Genomic DNA, 12301 nt, shown 5'->3' on the forward strand with positions numbered 1-12301 from the left:
GGAGGAAGAGGAGGAGGCGCAGAAGGAACTTTACTTTCACTTTTGTTTGAACATGCAAATGGGTTGTGCCTAGGGTCCAGGCTATCCATAACTAAATTCCACAAGCTAAACATGTCTATGGGAACTTTACCAGGTCCATTAGCAGTACAGTGATCTTTTTGTTTATTAAAAAAAGTTTTATTAGGGGCTCATACAACTCTTATCACAATCCATACATACATCAATTGTGAAAAGCACATCTGTACATTCATTGCCCGTGATCTTTTATTCGTTGCCCTACTTTTTGCCAAGTTTCAATATTTACAGTCCCATCCTCAGGGAACCAAGGACATACCTTAACCACAAAATCTAAAAACTTCTCTACTCTTTGGTAGCTTACTTTTGTTCCTCTAGATTTTAACATCTTTTGAAGCATATTTACAAATATCTGTCTGCTATTTCCTTGCCCCATTTTTCTCCCAATAGCTACTCACCGCAATCTCTTCATGTACACCTTTGTAATCCGTGGCGTCCTTCATTTTTCTACCGTTTCCAGGTCCCTGTTTGGGCGCCACCTTGTTGGAACCTGCTGAGGAGTTGAACAGTCCTGAAAGGGGGTGGTGAGGATTAAAGAAAAAAGAGAAACAGAAAGTATTGGGAGGGCAACAGTGAATACTGAAGCCCCGAGTTTATTCCACATTCTCCTTTTATTCATGCAGAAACAACCCGGGGTTTATTATCTCATTGTTAAGCAAGCACATTTGATACACATAGCAACTCTATCTTCTGCCAAGCCAGGCATCCTTGAGAAAATTAAACAACCTATTTTCCCAGACCTTGCATACGTCCTTGTTCTTGTCCTTAAGTCTGTTTAAAATGTTAAGTCGCAGAAGAAATCAGCAAACACTGACACATAGGTCATGAGACTTCTCAGCTATTTCAAGGCTGAGTCTTAATGGCCTTCAACAGCAATGATCACAGGAAATAATGATCTATACCTACATTTCTCCAGGGGTTATCAGAGACACCATGCACTGAAGCCTTATACCCCATTATTTATCTAAATGGGGGATGTTTTATGCCTGGCTCCTTATCTTAACGACCTGGCTTATCTGATTGCTTCCTTTAGTTAAAATATCTGTACAAATTACGCTTAAAAGGAATCTTGTTGTTACATCTTGGATGTCCAACAACTAAACCTTAAATTATGTTATATTTCTAATATTTTTTATTTATTATCAGCAGGCTAACTCTTTCACTCCCTCCATCAATGGTGCCATAAATGATTTATATTTTGATTACATTTTTTGCATTCCCCACACTTTCCTCAATAAGTATGTTTTGTTGATCAGAAAAGGTTAACAAATGTTGGGATAAAATAGCTATAAATTATTTTATACAGATTCTAGCAAAAGCAAGTTGTTACAATAATAATCCAATAATAATATATCAGAGCGATCCTCAAACTTCATCTGGCTGCGCAGATATGCTCACTTAGTTGGCCTGGGAGATATTTGAAAAGTTTCCCAGATACTTCTAGTATATGCAGTATAGGCACTTGGTTACATGCAGTGGTGGATTCAGCTGGTTTGTACCGGTTCAGCAGAACCAATAACTAATTTTTTTTGTTGAGTTCTGGGAAACAGTTTTTAAAATGGCCCTTGAAATCAGGGTTCCCTATAAGGTAGGCGGCTGGGCCCAATGTGAAAATCACAAGTTTACATTCCTTACTCTTTTAAATGTTCACATAGCATATTTTAGGTGTATATAGTAACCCTATACATAGGGTTTCAGAGTCTAAATCTTTACAGGAGCCAACAGCCTCATCTGTCTCCCTAGGAGCAGTCAGTGAGTTTGAACTTTAAAGTTAGCACTTCAATGCATAATCTACAGCATCACCAAGAGCTCCTTTATTATATGAATACTAGCAGCAGCATTGTAAAATCTTTCTAACTTTAATTACAACATGAGCAGCTACATTACTAGTAACTGAGAAACCTTTTTTCCCTCTCTTCCTTCTCAAAAAAGTTACCTATCTAGATTATCAAATATTAACAATATTGCAAATAAAACACCAGAAAACCAGACAAAATCAAAAGCTATATAAGAAGCACCAATGATAATGAACATATAACACATGCTTACAGTGCAGTGTGTGTGTTTGTGTGACATAAGCAACTTTGCAATTGGGTTATCACAATTCTGACCAGAGTGTATTAGGTCTAAACATTAATGTAGCATACAGTTTTAGCCTTGTAGGGATATTGATACATGTATACTGGCTTATGATAAACATTTTTTGTTATTGTAACTAACTACAGGGATATTTCTATATAAAACAGTAAATTTCGCGCGGAATCCGCCTGCGAGTCGCCTCCGTCGCCGCCGCCCTCTGCCCCGGCCCCCCCGGGTTCCCTCAGCCCCACCCGGTCCAGCCCGGTTCCCGGGAGGATGAAGTTCGTGTATAAAGAGGAGCACCCGTTCGAGAAGCGCCGCTCTGAGGGCGAGAAGATCCGAAAAAAATACCCGGACCGGGTCCCGGTGATAGTAGAAAAGGTGCCCAAAGCTCGGATAGGTGATCTGGACAAAAAGAAATACCTGGTACCGTCTGATCTCACACTTGGTCAATTCTACTTCTTGATCCGGAAGCGAATTCATCTCCGAGCTGAAGATGCCTTGTTTTTCTTTGTCAACAATGTCATTCCGCCCACCAGTGCCACAATGGGTCAGCTATACCAGGAGCACAACGAAGAAGACTTCTTTCTATACATTGCCTACAGTGACGAAAGTGTCTACGGTCTGTGAAGCTGCTGCCCTGGAGCTGGGGTGTTCCATTCTGCAAAGAGAAAGGTGGCCCCCCTTTCTTGACCCGTCCCTCCTTCAGGCTCAAATACCACCTCCCTTCTTCAGGACCTGCACTACTTAATGTCTGCGGCTTTCTCCCCAGCCTTTCCTAGCAGGAGCAGTAATGGTGGAAATGGCCCCTAGTAGCTCTCTTTTTCTTTCTTCCTCTGCGCCTTTCTCTGCCATCTCTCCCACTCCACTTCAGACTTCTTGGTTGTCAGTCTTACATCCAGTGATTGTTTTCGGTTTCTGTACCCTTTCTAACTACCCAAGGGGCCCAGAACCCCAACATTGCCTTTCATTGCCTTCTCTTTGGGGGATAGATGGAAGGGACTAAAATTGTATGGGGGAGATAGGCACATCAATAAAGAGGAAACCACCCAGCTGAACTGAAAAAAAAAAACAAAACAGTAAATTTCAGCTGAAACTTTGCAGAGCCATTTAATATACAATTGCTTTGGTGCCCCCCCCCAACAATGTCACCATGTGGATCTGCATCTTTCTACCCCTTAAAGATGTGATTCTCATGAACAAGCAGACTTGAGAAACTGTTACAACTGTGTTTGGGAAATAGGGGAATCTTTGTACTAAAGCCGCCTGTTTCCCCATAGAGAAAATTGATTTGAAAAGCCAAAGCTTTTGTTTGATAGGAGACTAATTTAAAGTTACATGGAAAGTCTAGTTTTGTGACTGATAGGATTGCAGTGAGTGTGTGTGTGTGTGTGCGTGCGTGCGTGTATTTGCTTTGGTTGTTTTTTAATCTTTAAAAAGTTTAACAGTTCTGCATAGCCTCTTCTCAAATCTAGTTTTGTATGTTATGTCATTAAACGAATAATGAGATTTAGCCGAAGACCCTTGTCAAACTAAGAACCAGTAAAGCAATATGAAAGACAAGGAACACATGAAACCTGTTTAGTTTATTGGCAGGATCCCTGGAGGGGCAATGGTTAGATTAGCAGAAGGTGGGCAGTTCGAACACACAGTCACTCAGCAGCAGGAAAATGTGTCAGTCTGCTTCCACAGATCACAGCCTTGGAAACCCCATGGTGGGGTACGGCTTGGGCTGCTAGCAGCAGTCAGCAGTTTGAAACCACCAGCCTCTCCGTGGGAGAAAGTTGAAGCTTTCTACTCCTGCCAAGAGTTTTTGTCTCTGAAACCCTGTCCTACATGGTCACTGCCAGTCGGCATGACTCAATGACAGCGAGTTGGTTTTAATTATAGAGTGGCCAAGGAGCCCTTGTGGCTCTGTGAGGTAAGCGTAGGACAGATGACCACAGTCAGCGGTTGTCAGTTACTCCAGGGGAGGAAGATGAGACTGCTCCCATCACAAATCCTAAATACACGGCTCCATTAAGAAGCCAAAAGCTTGAGTTCTCCCTGGCGGTGCTTTTCCAGCACTGCCTGGAGGCCGACATCGCGCGCAGGATCCTCTTCCCAGTGGCGGAGCGCCTTGTTGGGGTGGACCGCAAGGAGATCACGGTGAACTGCAGCGACCTGACTGTTCGCCCGACTGCTGATGCCTCCAGCATGCTGCAGATTGCCATCGCCACCACGGTCAGCCAGCTCTACCAACTTGTACCGGCCATGCAGAACTACTGGTACAGTGGTCTCAGGAACCTGTGGTCTAGCAAGGAAGGCTGAGCTTCGGTGTGCTGTCTCCCGCGGTTGTCCCTCTGAGGCTGGAGGGAGGAATGGTGGGGTCGTCACCATTTGTCAAGAACAAAATAAACTTGAGGGTCTTCTAAAAAAAAAAAAAGAAATCCTAAATATAGAGTGTCTAGGAATAGAAATCCACCAAGGTAAAGCACCGACCTGTTCAGTGATGGGATATTTAACATTAAACACACAAACCAGTGCCTTCAAGTTCATTTCGACTCATGTTGACACCACGGACTCAAGATATGCAATAGCTGTGGACCATCAGAGTATGGAGACACAAAAAAAGTAAGAGTTACAGTGGGATCTGCTCATTTGATAAGAAGCAAGCCCAGGGCAACAAGCACCCTCAAGGGTGGAGCCTCCGCGAGGTTTACTCTCCCACAGAAACCCGTTAAGGCCTGGACGCCGGACGCCGGGCGCCAGTCCCCGCCTAACCAGCCAGGCCCAAACTCCCATTGGTTAGCTGTCCTCGGAGGCACCGCTCTGCCCCGCCCCCTCACTCTGCTGTCCAATGCGCGCTTCTCTGCTCCGCCCCCGCCCCCCGCCGCCCCGCCTCCCGCTCAGATTCGCGCCATTGGTGGATCTCCGGGACCGGGATGGCGACGGTGCGCTTGCGCGCTCGCTCCAGGGTGCTGCTCCGGGGAGGCGGAGCGAGCGAACGGACGGGCGCTGGGGAGACCGCACGCGCCCTGCCGGGTGAAAGGGCGGTGACAGCGGCGGCGCTGGGCGTGGCCGGGCTCCGGACTGGCGGCCGGGCGACCGTGGCCTGCAGCCGCTGGGGAGTCGCACGCCGCTGGGACTGGGCTGGGCGGAGCCGGCCGAGCGGAGTCCGCGCGATCTGCCGCGCCGAGCTGCCTGCACTCAGCCGTGCGTAGCTGAGCTGCGGGCTCCGGCGGCTGCGCGGCTCGCCCGGGGCGACGTCGGCCGGGGTCTCCAGCATGACCGAGCTGAGACAGAGGGCGGCCCGCGAGCCGGACGCTCCGCCCGAGGACAAGGTAGGGACGGCGTCGGGGTGGGCGCGGCTCGGAGCCGGGGCGCGCGCAGCGGGATCGTCTCACCCGCTGACCCTTTGTCGTGACCGGTGGCGGCACGGGGCCTGGGCAGCGCGGAGGGTCCTCCGGTGGGCCCCCTCCGAGCGCGCGTCAGGGCCAGCAGATCGCGGCACCAGGACCCCCGGATCTGGCCTCTGGGGTTCGGCTGCGGAGTGGTATTGGCCGGGCGCAAGGAGGGAGCGCTGGGGATTGCGCATGGCCAGTGGTGGAAGTCCCCTGACTCCCCACTTCTCCGAAGCCTTCTTTGGGCGTGAAGATGCCGCGACCCCGCCAAGCCTTCCGTAGGAGGCGGGTCTTTTGCGCGCGACTGGGTCGCTCCACTCCCCTTTAAAACGTGTTACTGTGTTTTGGGAAGAGGGACAAAAACAAGGCCATAGCTCCCAGAAGATTTAAATCCCGTCTTGAAAGAGACCCGTTAGCTTTGGGTAACCAGATCTGATCAAACGGAAGACCAGCTCTTTAGCCAGCAGGTGTTGGAAAGGTCCATTCCAAAAGGATGGGCTACTTGCCTGCTCCAGTGTGGGCATTGGTGGGGGAGAAGGAGAGGGCAATCAGGAGGCCATCTTGGCAAGGGGACGAGGGGGGACAGTAAACTTCATTGGTTGAAATGAAAGGTTTAATGTGGGGGAGCTGAAGAAGGTGGAGCATGTTTGTCTATTGAGGGGTGCGGTGGGGGAGACACTGAATGTCGCGTTGGAACTTCGTGGAAGGACGTGGGGCCGTCGAAACGTTCATAGAAAAATGGGAGGAAAGGATCATGGAATTCTTCCATGGACTTTCTGATAGGCCTCATGTTTGTGCTTTTCCAGTGATTGGTGGTCCGGAGCCGGAGTCCTTGGATAGTGAATGTAGACTGGCAGTGATGTGTAGACTGCTTCGGAGGAAATCTAGATCAGAATGGAGATATAGTTGAACTCGAGGGTTGCCAAAAAGAGACTTGCGGATGATTAATTTAGCCTGCTCATTGCTTTAAACATTAGATCTCTCTTACTGATCTGAATTACTTGGGTAATTGGAAAATCGGCCTCACAGCCCCCCCTTTGGCACCCACTCTTGGAGCATGAGGCTTTTGGTTTTGAGGCACTTGAGATACCCAAAGGAAGGAAGGAAGGAAGGAAGTACAGGATTTGGCAACAGGATGTGAGAGAGCAGTTAGAGCCTTGTTGACAAGGGTAAGGAAATGCTTGTGAGAGTAAACCTAGTTGGACTTGTTTGGGGTGAAATACGATGGGGTTGTAACGTTTAGTGGTGGGAATTGACCGTTGGCTATCCAAGGAGGGCCGCATACATCGTTAACCTTTTCAGATGGTAGAAATTTAGAATTTAGACAATCTTAGATGAGGGAGGGAGATTTAGGAGTTACCTGCAGGGACAAGTTGGGCCCTGTAGTTCATCTTCCGGTGCTGGGAGAGATTGTGCTTGATGGCGATGGAATTTTACGGCCAAGAAGGTGTCCCACCAGAGCCCCAAACTTCACGCTGTGTTGTGCGGAGTCAATTCCAAGTCGTGTGTTTCGGAGTGGAACCGCTCCTCCGTAGGGTTTCTTGGCTTTTGTCTTCACGGAAGCCGATGTAGCTGAGGGTACACTGTTTGCACCTCTCAAGGATGTCATAACTGCATATGACTTCGCTGCCATCAAGTCCATTCTGACTGATAGCAACCTCAGAAGACAGAGTAGAGCTGTTCCTTGAAGTTTCCGAGACTGTAGTCCTTGCAGGAGCAGATAGCTCATCTCTCGCCCTGCACCTGCTGGTGGGTGTGAACAGCAGTTGCCATCCCAACGCTTAACCCAGCGCATGACCAGAATGCCTTCCTAACTGCAAACAGTGGTTGAAAGGAAAACCAGGAGCCCCTCATTGGCTCCCTCTGCAGCGATAATTGCCAGTTGATTGTTACGTACGTCCTCACCCCATGTTTTAGGTACAGACGATGGGAGGAGTTCCCCTGGTACCTTAGCTGTTCCAACTGCACAAGGGTAGGGAACCTTTATTCTGCCCACGCTCATTTGGATATTTGTAATATCATTTGAGGGTCATACTGGTTGGACATTTAATTAACTGGCCCCTAATGTGATGACTGGAACCGCTTCTCCTTGGTGAAGTGTGTACTCTTAGCTGGTCTTAATGATTTTGCTGGCTTTCTGCTGCTTACAGGGAGCCGTGGTACTATAGTGGATGTGTCTTGGCTTGCAATCTGCAAGATCCACAGTTCAAAACCACCATGCTTCCTCGGGAGAAACTAGCATGTTTCCTTGGGAGAAAGATGGGGCTTCTTACTCCCATTAAGGAATTGCCGTCTGAAACACACAGGGGCGTCCTACCCTGCCTTATAGGGGTGCTGTGAGTCAGAATTGACTGTGAGTTTGGTTTGGTTTTTGGATGCTGCCCATGGCCGTATTGTCCTCAGCCCTGACCTCCACTATAGAATGCCTGGGGGGGTGGGGGCCACAAGTTGAATGCTGTTTCCTTGAAACCCCAAAGCACTGTATTTTGTTGGATACCCGATATAGTCCACTAGCCTGGAGCTCTGTAGTCTGCCGCCTCCCTGTCACTCCGCGTTTCTAAATGATCAGGATTCATTTTTCATGAGAACACAGTTTGAGAGCTTCGAGGTGCAGTATTCATCAGTTTCCTTTGATACATGTATTTAATAGCATTAAAATAAAAATCCGGATGCATTATTCTGCTGCGTGGTTTGGAAAACATCTGCCTGATACTTCTGGTGTTACCAGCGTTTTGTGCTAGAAGGCGCCCTGGTGGGACGATGCTGAAAGCCCTTGGCTGCTCACTGAAAGGTAGGCTGTCCATGGAGCCCACCAGCTGCCCCACACCAGAATGACGGGGCCGTCTACTTCGGGAAGATTTCGGGCACCGGAGAGACACACGCTAACGTTGGTGAAGGGAAAGACCGTCCACAGAAAGGGGGAAATCAAGTCAGACAAGACAAAAGAAGACATTGAGAGGTGTGCCAATAAAGTCCGTGGCAACAGTGGTAAATGCAGTTACGTACACAACCTGCAACAACATAATCATCTGAGTGGATACATCTGTATGTGAGCCCAACAAGTGTGGCACGGAGTATAGAAATACAGCCACACACATGGAGGTCGGTCAGTGGCAGGTTTCTACATCTACCTTTGAAGGTGCTGTAGCTATATCCCTGTATCTAACCGAGCGCACAGGAGCAAAGTCAGGAAAACTTTTTTAGCCACAGCCAAACAAGCTTGTGGACTGAGTTACTGGGTGGAAGAGACTATATATAGTCTCGGGATTTATAGGTCAGTTGGTAGGACAGTCCATAAAGATAATGTTCTCTGTTCCACTTTGGAGAGCAGCAACGAGAGTCTTTAAAACTTTTGAGCGGCCATCTAAGAGGCAGCTACTGGTCTGCCCCATCTAGAGCAAAGAAACGTGAAGAATGCCCAAGAATCAAGGCAACGGCCCAAAGCACCAATGGACCACATGACCCAAGGTTTCATCTGGGCCACCTGCCCCTGCTGACCGCTCTGGTCAGGTTCACAATCGAAGGTCCCAGACAGAATGAGAGAAAAATATCGACCAAAATTCAAATTCATAAAAAAGGCCACACATTCTGGTCCAGTAGAGACTGGTTGTACACACATCCTGCCCCCACTCCCAATCCGAGACTGTGGCCATTAGACTCTTTTGAAACCTACTCCCCAAAGACCACTATACAGCCAAACAATAGGTAGGCGTAGAAAGGGAACATTAATACCTCTGAGGTACATGCATGACAGAACACTCAACTATATGGGACTGAAGGGCAGCATTTGTCCAAAAGCAAAGTTTAGCAGGCAGGAAAAGGCATTGAAGCTGCCGAATGAAAACTCAGGGCCCAGCGTAGAAGTAGGAAGAGTGCTGTTATAGTGAGAACATTGTAACTAATGTCAGGAAATAAAATGTGTATAAATTGTGAATGGGAAACTGGTTTGCTTTGTAAACTTCTACCTAACCCTGTGTGTGTGTGTGTGTGTGTGTGTCTACCTAGCACATTATGCAAGTTAAAAATGACATTCTTGCTTGTCACATTGGTGGAGTGTATGGATTGTGATAAGAGATGTAAGAGCCCCAAGTAAAAGTATTAAAAAAAAAAATCTCATTCTTGAAAAACCCTATAAGGCAGTTCTACTCTGTCCTACAGGGTTGTTATCAGTGGGACCTCTCCAGCAGTGGGTATTTTTGTTTTAGAGTTTTTGTAGACAAGGAAGTTAGAAATAATAAAATAAGGCTATCTTTCTGGAGAAATGAGTTGTGGGATAGGAACTTTCTAATCTCATAGCAGAAAAATTCAGAACAATCTTTTCAGGTCAATTCTGTAAAAGAACTGGAAAAAATATGACAGATTCATTAAAATGTTACAGTTACTTAAATGCTATGGCAAGCTTGCGTGGTAAATAAGCAAACAATCGTTGGTTTCAAAATCATCTGGAGAATGTGTTTATTATAAAAGTCAGAAATTGTTATATTTAGCATCTGAGAATGGAATTCTCCAATCCAGTTGCTAATAAAGGAAATGTTTTCCTTTGAGAACAGTGCTTATAATTTTAGAGTCCTAAAGCAGTCTAGTTGCCAGACTGAGAAATTTGGAATTTCACCCTTGGGAATGAGCCTGTCCAATCATGTTTTTCTGATGGAGATTAGGAGAGAAAAGAATGAGCCTGTATGACTGAGTTCCTATTTCAGGAGACTTTGCTTTGGAGGTTAGAGGGAAGGCTGTAGATGTTTCTGCTTTGCTTAAATACTGAAATGCTTAACACTCGCCCCCCCCACCCCCAAGAAAAGGTAGTTATGAATTAGGTGAAGTACAGAACAGTACAGTACAGAACAGAGCATCACGTTTACTGTCCACAGTGTATATACAGTTTATATTGTTTCAGTGTACCATCGCAATCCCTCAGTGTACCATCAGGTATCCATCCCACTTCTTGCCTGTGTTTCCTGTCTCCACTCCTCCTTTCCTAACTTTTGGAACTTTGTCCTTGGGTAAATGCTGCCCTTTTGGTCTTCAATGGTTGCTTTTTCTAACCTGGAGGGGAATTCAGTTCCTCACCTGAAGGGTCACTGAAGGCCATAATTTTGGGGGTTCTGTAGCCTTGATCTGACCAGTAAACCTAGTCTCTCTTATGGTTTTGAGTTTTCTTCCACATTTCCCCCACACTATTCAAGACCTTGCAATGTGACCCCTTTTCAGAGCAGTTGGTGGTGGTAGCCGGGCACCATCTAGTTCTTCTCGTCCCTGGGTTGTGGAGACTGATGTTTGCATGCTCCATTACCCCACTGGCCTAAGTATTTCCACATGTCTTTCAGCTTTCATCACTCCTCTTTCCTCCATATGGAGAGAGGCCAATAATTGGCCTAGTGATGACTGCTCATGCGCCTTTAAGACCTAGATGCTCGTCTCCAAAGTAAGCTGTAGAAGCTCGTCTTTATGAACTCTTCTGTGAAATTGATCTTGGTGTACCGCAACTGAAGTGCTCTTTAAATTGGTGCCTTGCAAGTTTCACACTTCCTTTCTAGACAGATGAAACAGCACCGAGGAAATAGTGCCAGCCTTTAGAAAGGCTAGCTTACGTTTTAGCTGACAGGTGACAGAGCAGGACTTTCAGAGCTGCTTAACCAACTGTTTAACTTTGAGCATATCCCTTGCATAAGCCTCAGTTTGCCCATCTCTAAAATGGAGGTGGTAAAAGGGTAACCGTACCTGCTTTGTAGCACATTTTTGTAGATTCAATGAGTGTACATGAATATGCTTCACACACTGCAGTGACTCAAATGTACAATTTTGTTCAGCTTAACATGTTTTTTGTAGGAAAAAACTTTAATGTTCACCTTCCACTCTTGGAAGGTGATTAAATCTTCAAATTATAGGTGTTTGGACAGCTCTAATGATATTCTTCATGTTTTAATGAAAGTTTTATAGAAAAGCTTTGGCCTTCTATCATCTGTCTTCCCAGGTTGTTTCTCTTGCTGGAGTTTTCAATACCCAGAACCACAGTCAAGCTTTAACTGTGGAGGGAGCGTTGCAGTTGTTTATGTAATTATTTCCCTTTTATAACAGCAAAAACAGAAAAAAAAGAAAAACAAACAAACAAACGCCTTGCTGTCAAGTAGAGTCTAACTTATAATGACCCTATAAAGCAGAGTAGAACTGCCCCTGTGGGTTGCTAGTCCATAAGTCCAACACGAGTCCATAAGCCCCTTCTCACATCACAGCCACATGCAATGGTACAGAATGCAGGAAGAACACAGGTGGGTACGTGCAAAGCTGTGTGGATCCAATGGCATTGGCCACATCACAGGGCTAGCAGATCTCAGAGTGGCTTGCCAGTAAGAAGGTAAAAGCAGAGAGAGAGAGAGCGAGAGCGAGAGCGAGAGAGAGAGAGAGAGAGAGAGAGAAAGGAGAGGGGAGAGGAGGGAAGAGAGATCACAGGCTCCTCCTTATGAGAAGGCCATGCCCACAACGAGGTACCATTAGGTTGTGACCTGATTGACACAGGCTCAGAAATCTTATTTTCATCTGGTTGGGTTCTGGTCAATTCAGTGTGGGCCACCTTGCTTAGCCTCACCAGGGTGCCCATTGGCCACCTCACCTTTTGACCATGGTTCCCGTCAAAAATTCTCAACAACTGTAGCCCCTTTGGGCTAGTTCATGAACTTCAGACCAGTCAACCTGAGGCCCGACTCAACCCTTCTCTCTATTGCTGTGTTTCGCCCATGTCCATTCCACAAGTGGATCCAGGTGGACAT

General features: G+C 46.8%; 1 protein-coding gene and 1 pseudogene across 1 annotated transcript in view; both read left to right on the forward strand.

Moving 5' to 3' along the window:
• The first annotated feature begins 2336 nt into the window (after positions 1-2336).
• Positions 2337-3193, forward strand: LOC142422440 (gamma-aminobutyric acid receptor-associated protein pseudogene; annotated as a pseudogene).
• A 2003-nt stretch (positions 3194-5196) lies between these two features.
• CDS2 (CDP-diacylglycerol synthase 2) overlaps positions 5197-12301 on the forward strand; it is a 60315-nt gene continuing 53210 nt past the window's right edge. The window contains exon 1 of the mRNA XM_075563971.1: positions 5197-5477. Within this exon, the coding sequence (XP_075420086.1) occupies positions 5421-5477 (57 nt within the window). The 5' untranslated portion in view covers positions 5197-5420. The remainder of the gene's footprint in view (positions 5478-12301) is intronic.

The sequence above is a fragment of the Tenrec ecaudatus genome, chromosome 12 (assembly GCF_050624435.1).
Source record: "Tenrec ecaudatus isolate mTenEca1 chromosome 12, mTenEca1.hap1, whole genome shotgun sequence".
NCBI classification, from domain to species: domain Eukaryota; kingdom Metazoa; phylum Chordata; class Mammalia; order Afrosoricida; family Tenrecidae; genus Tenrec; species Tenrec ecaudatus.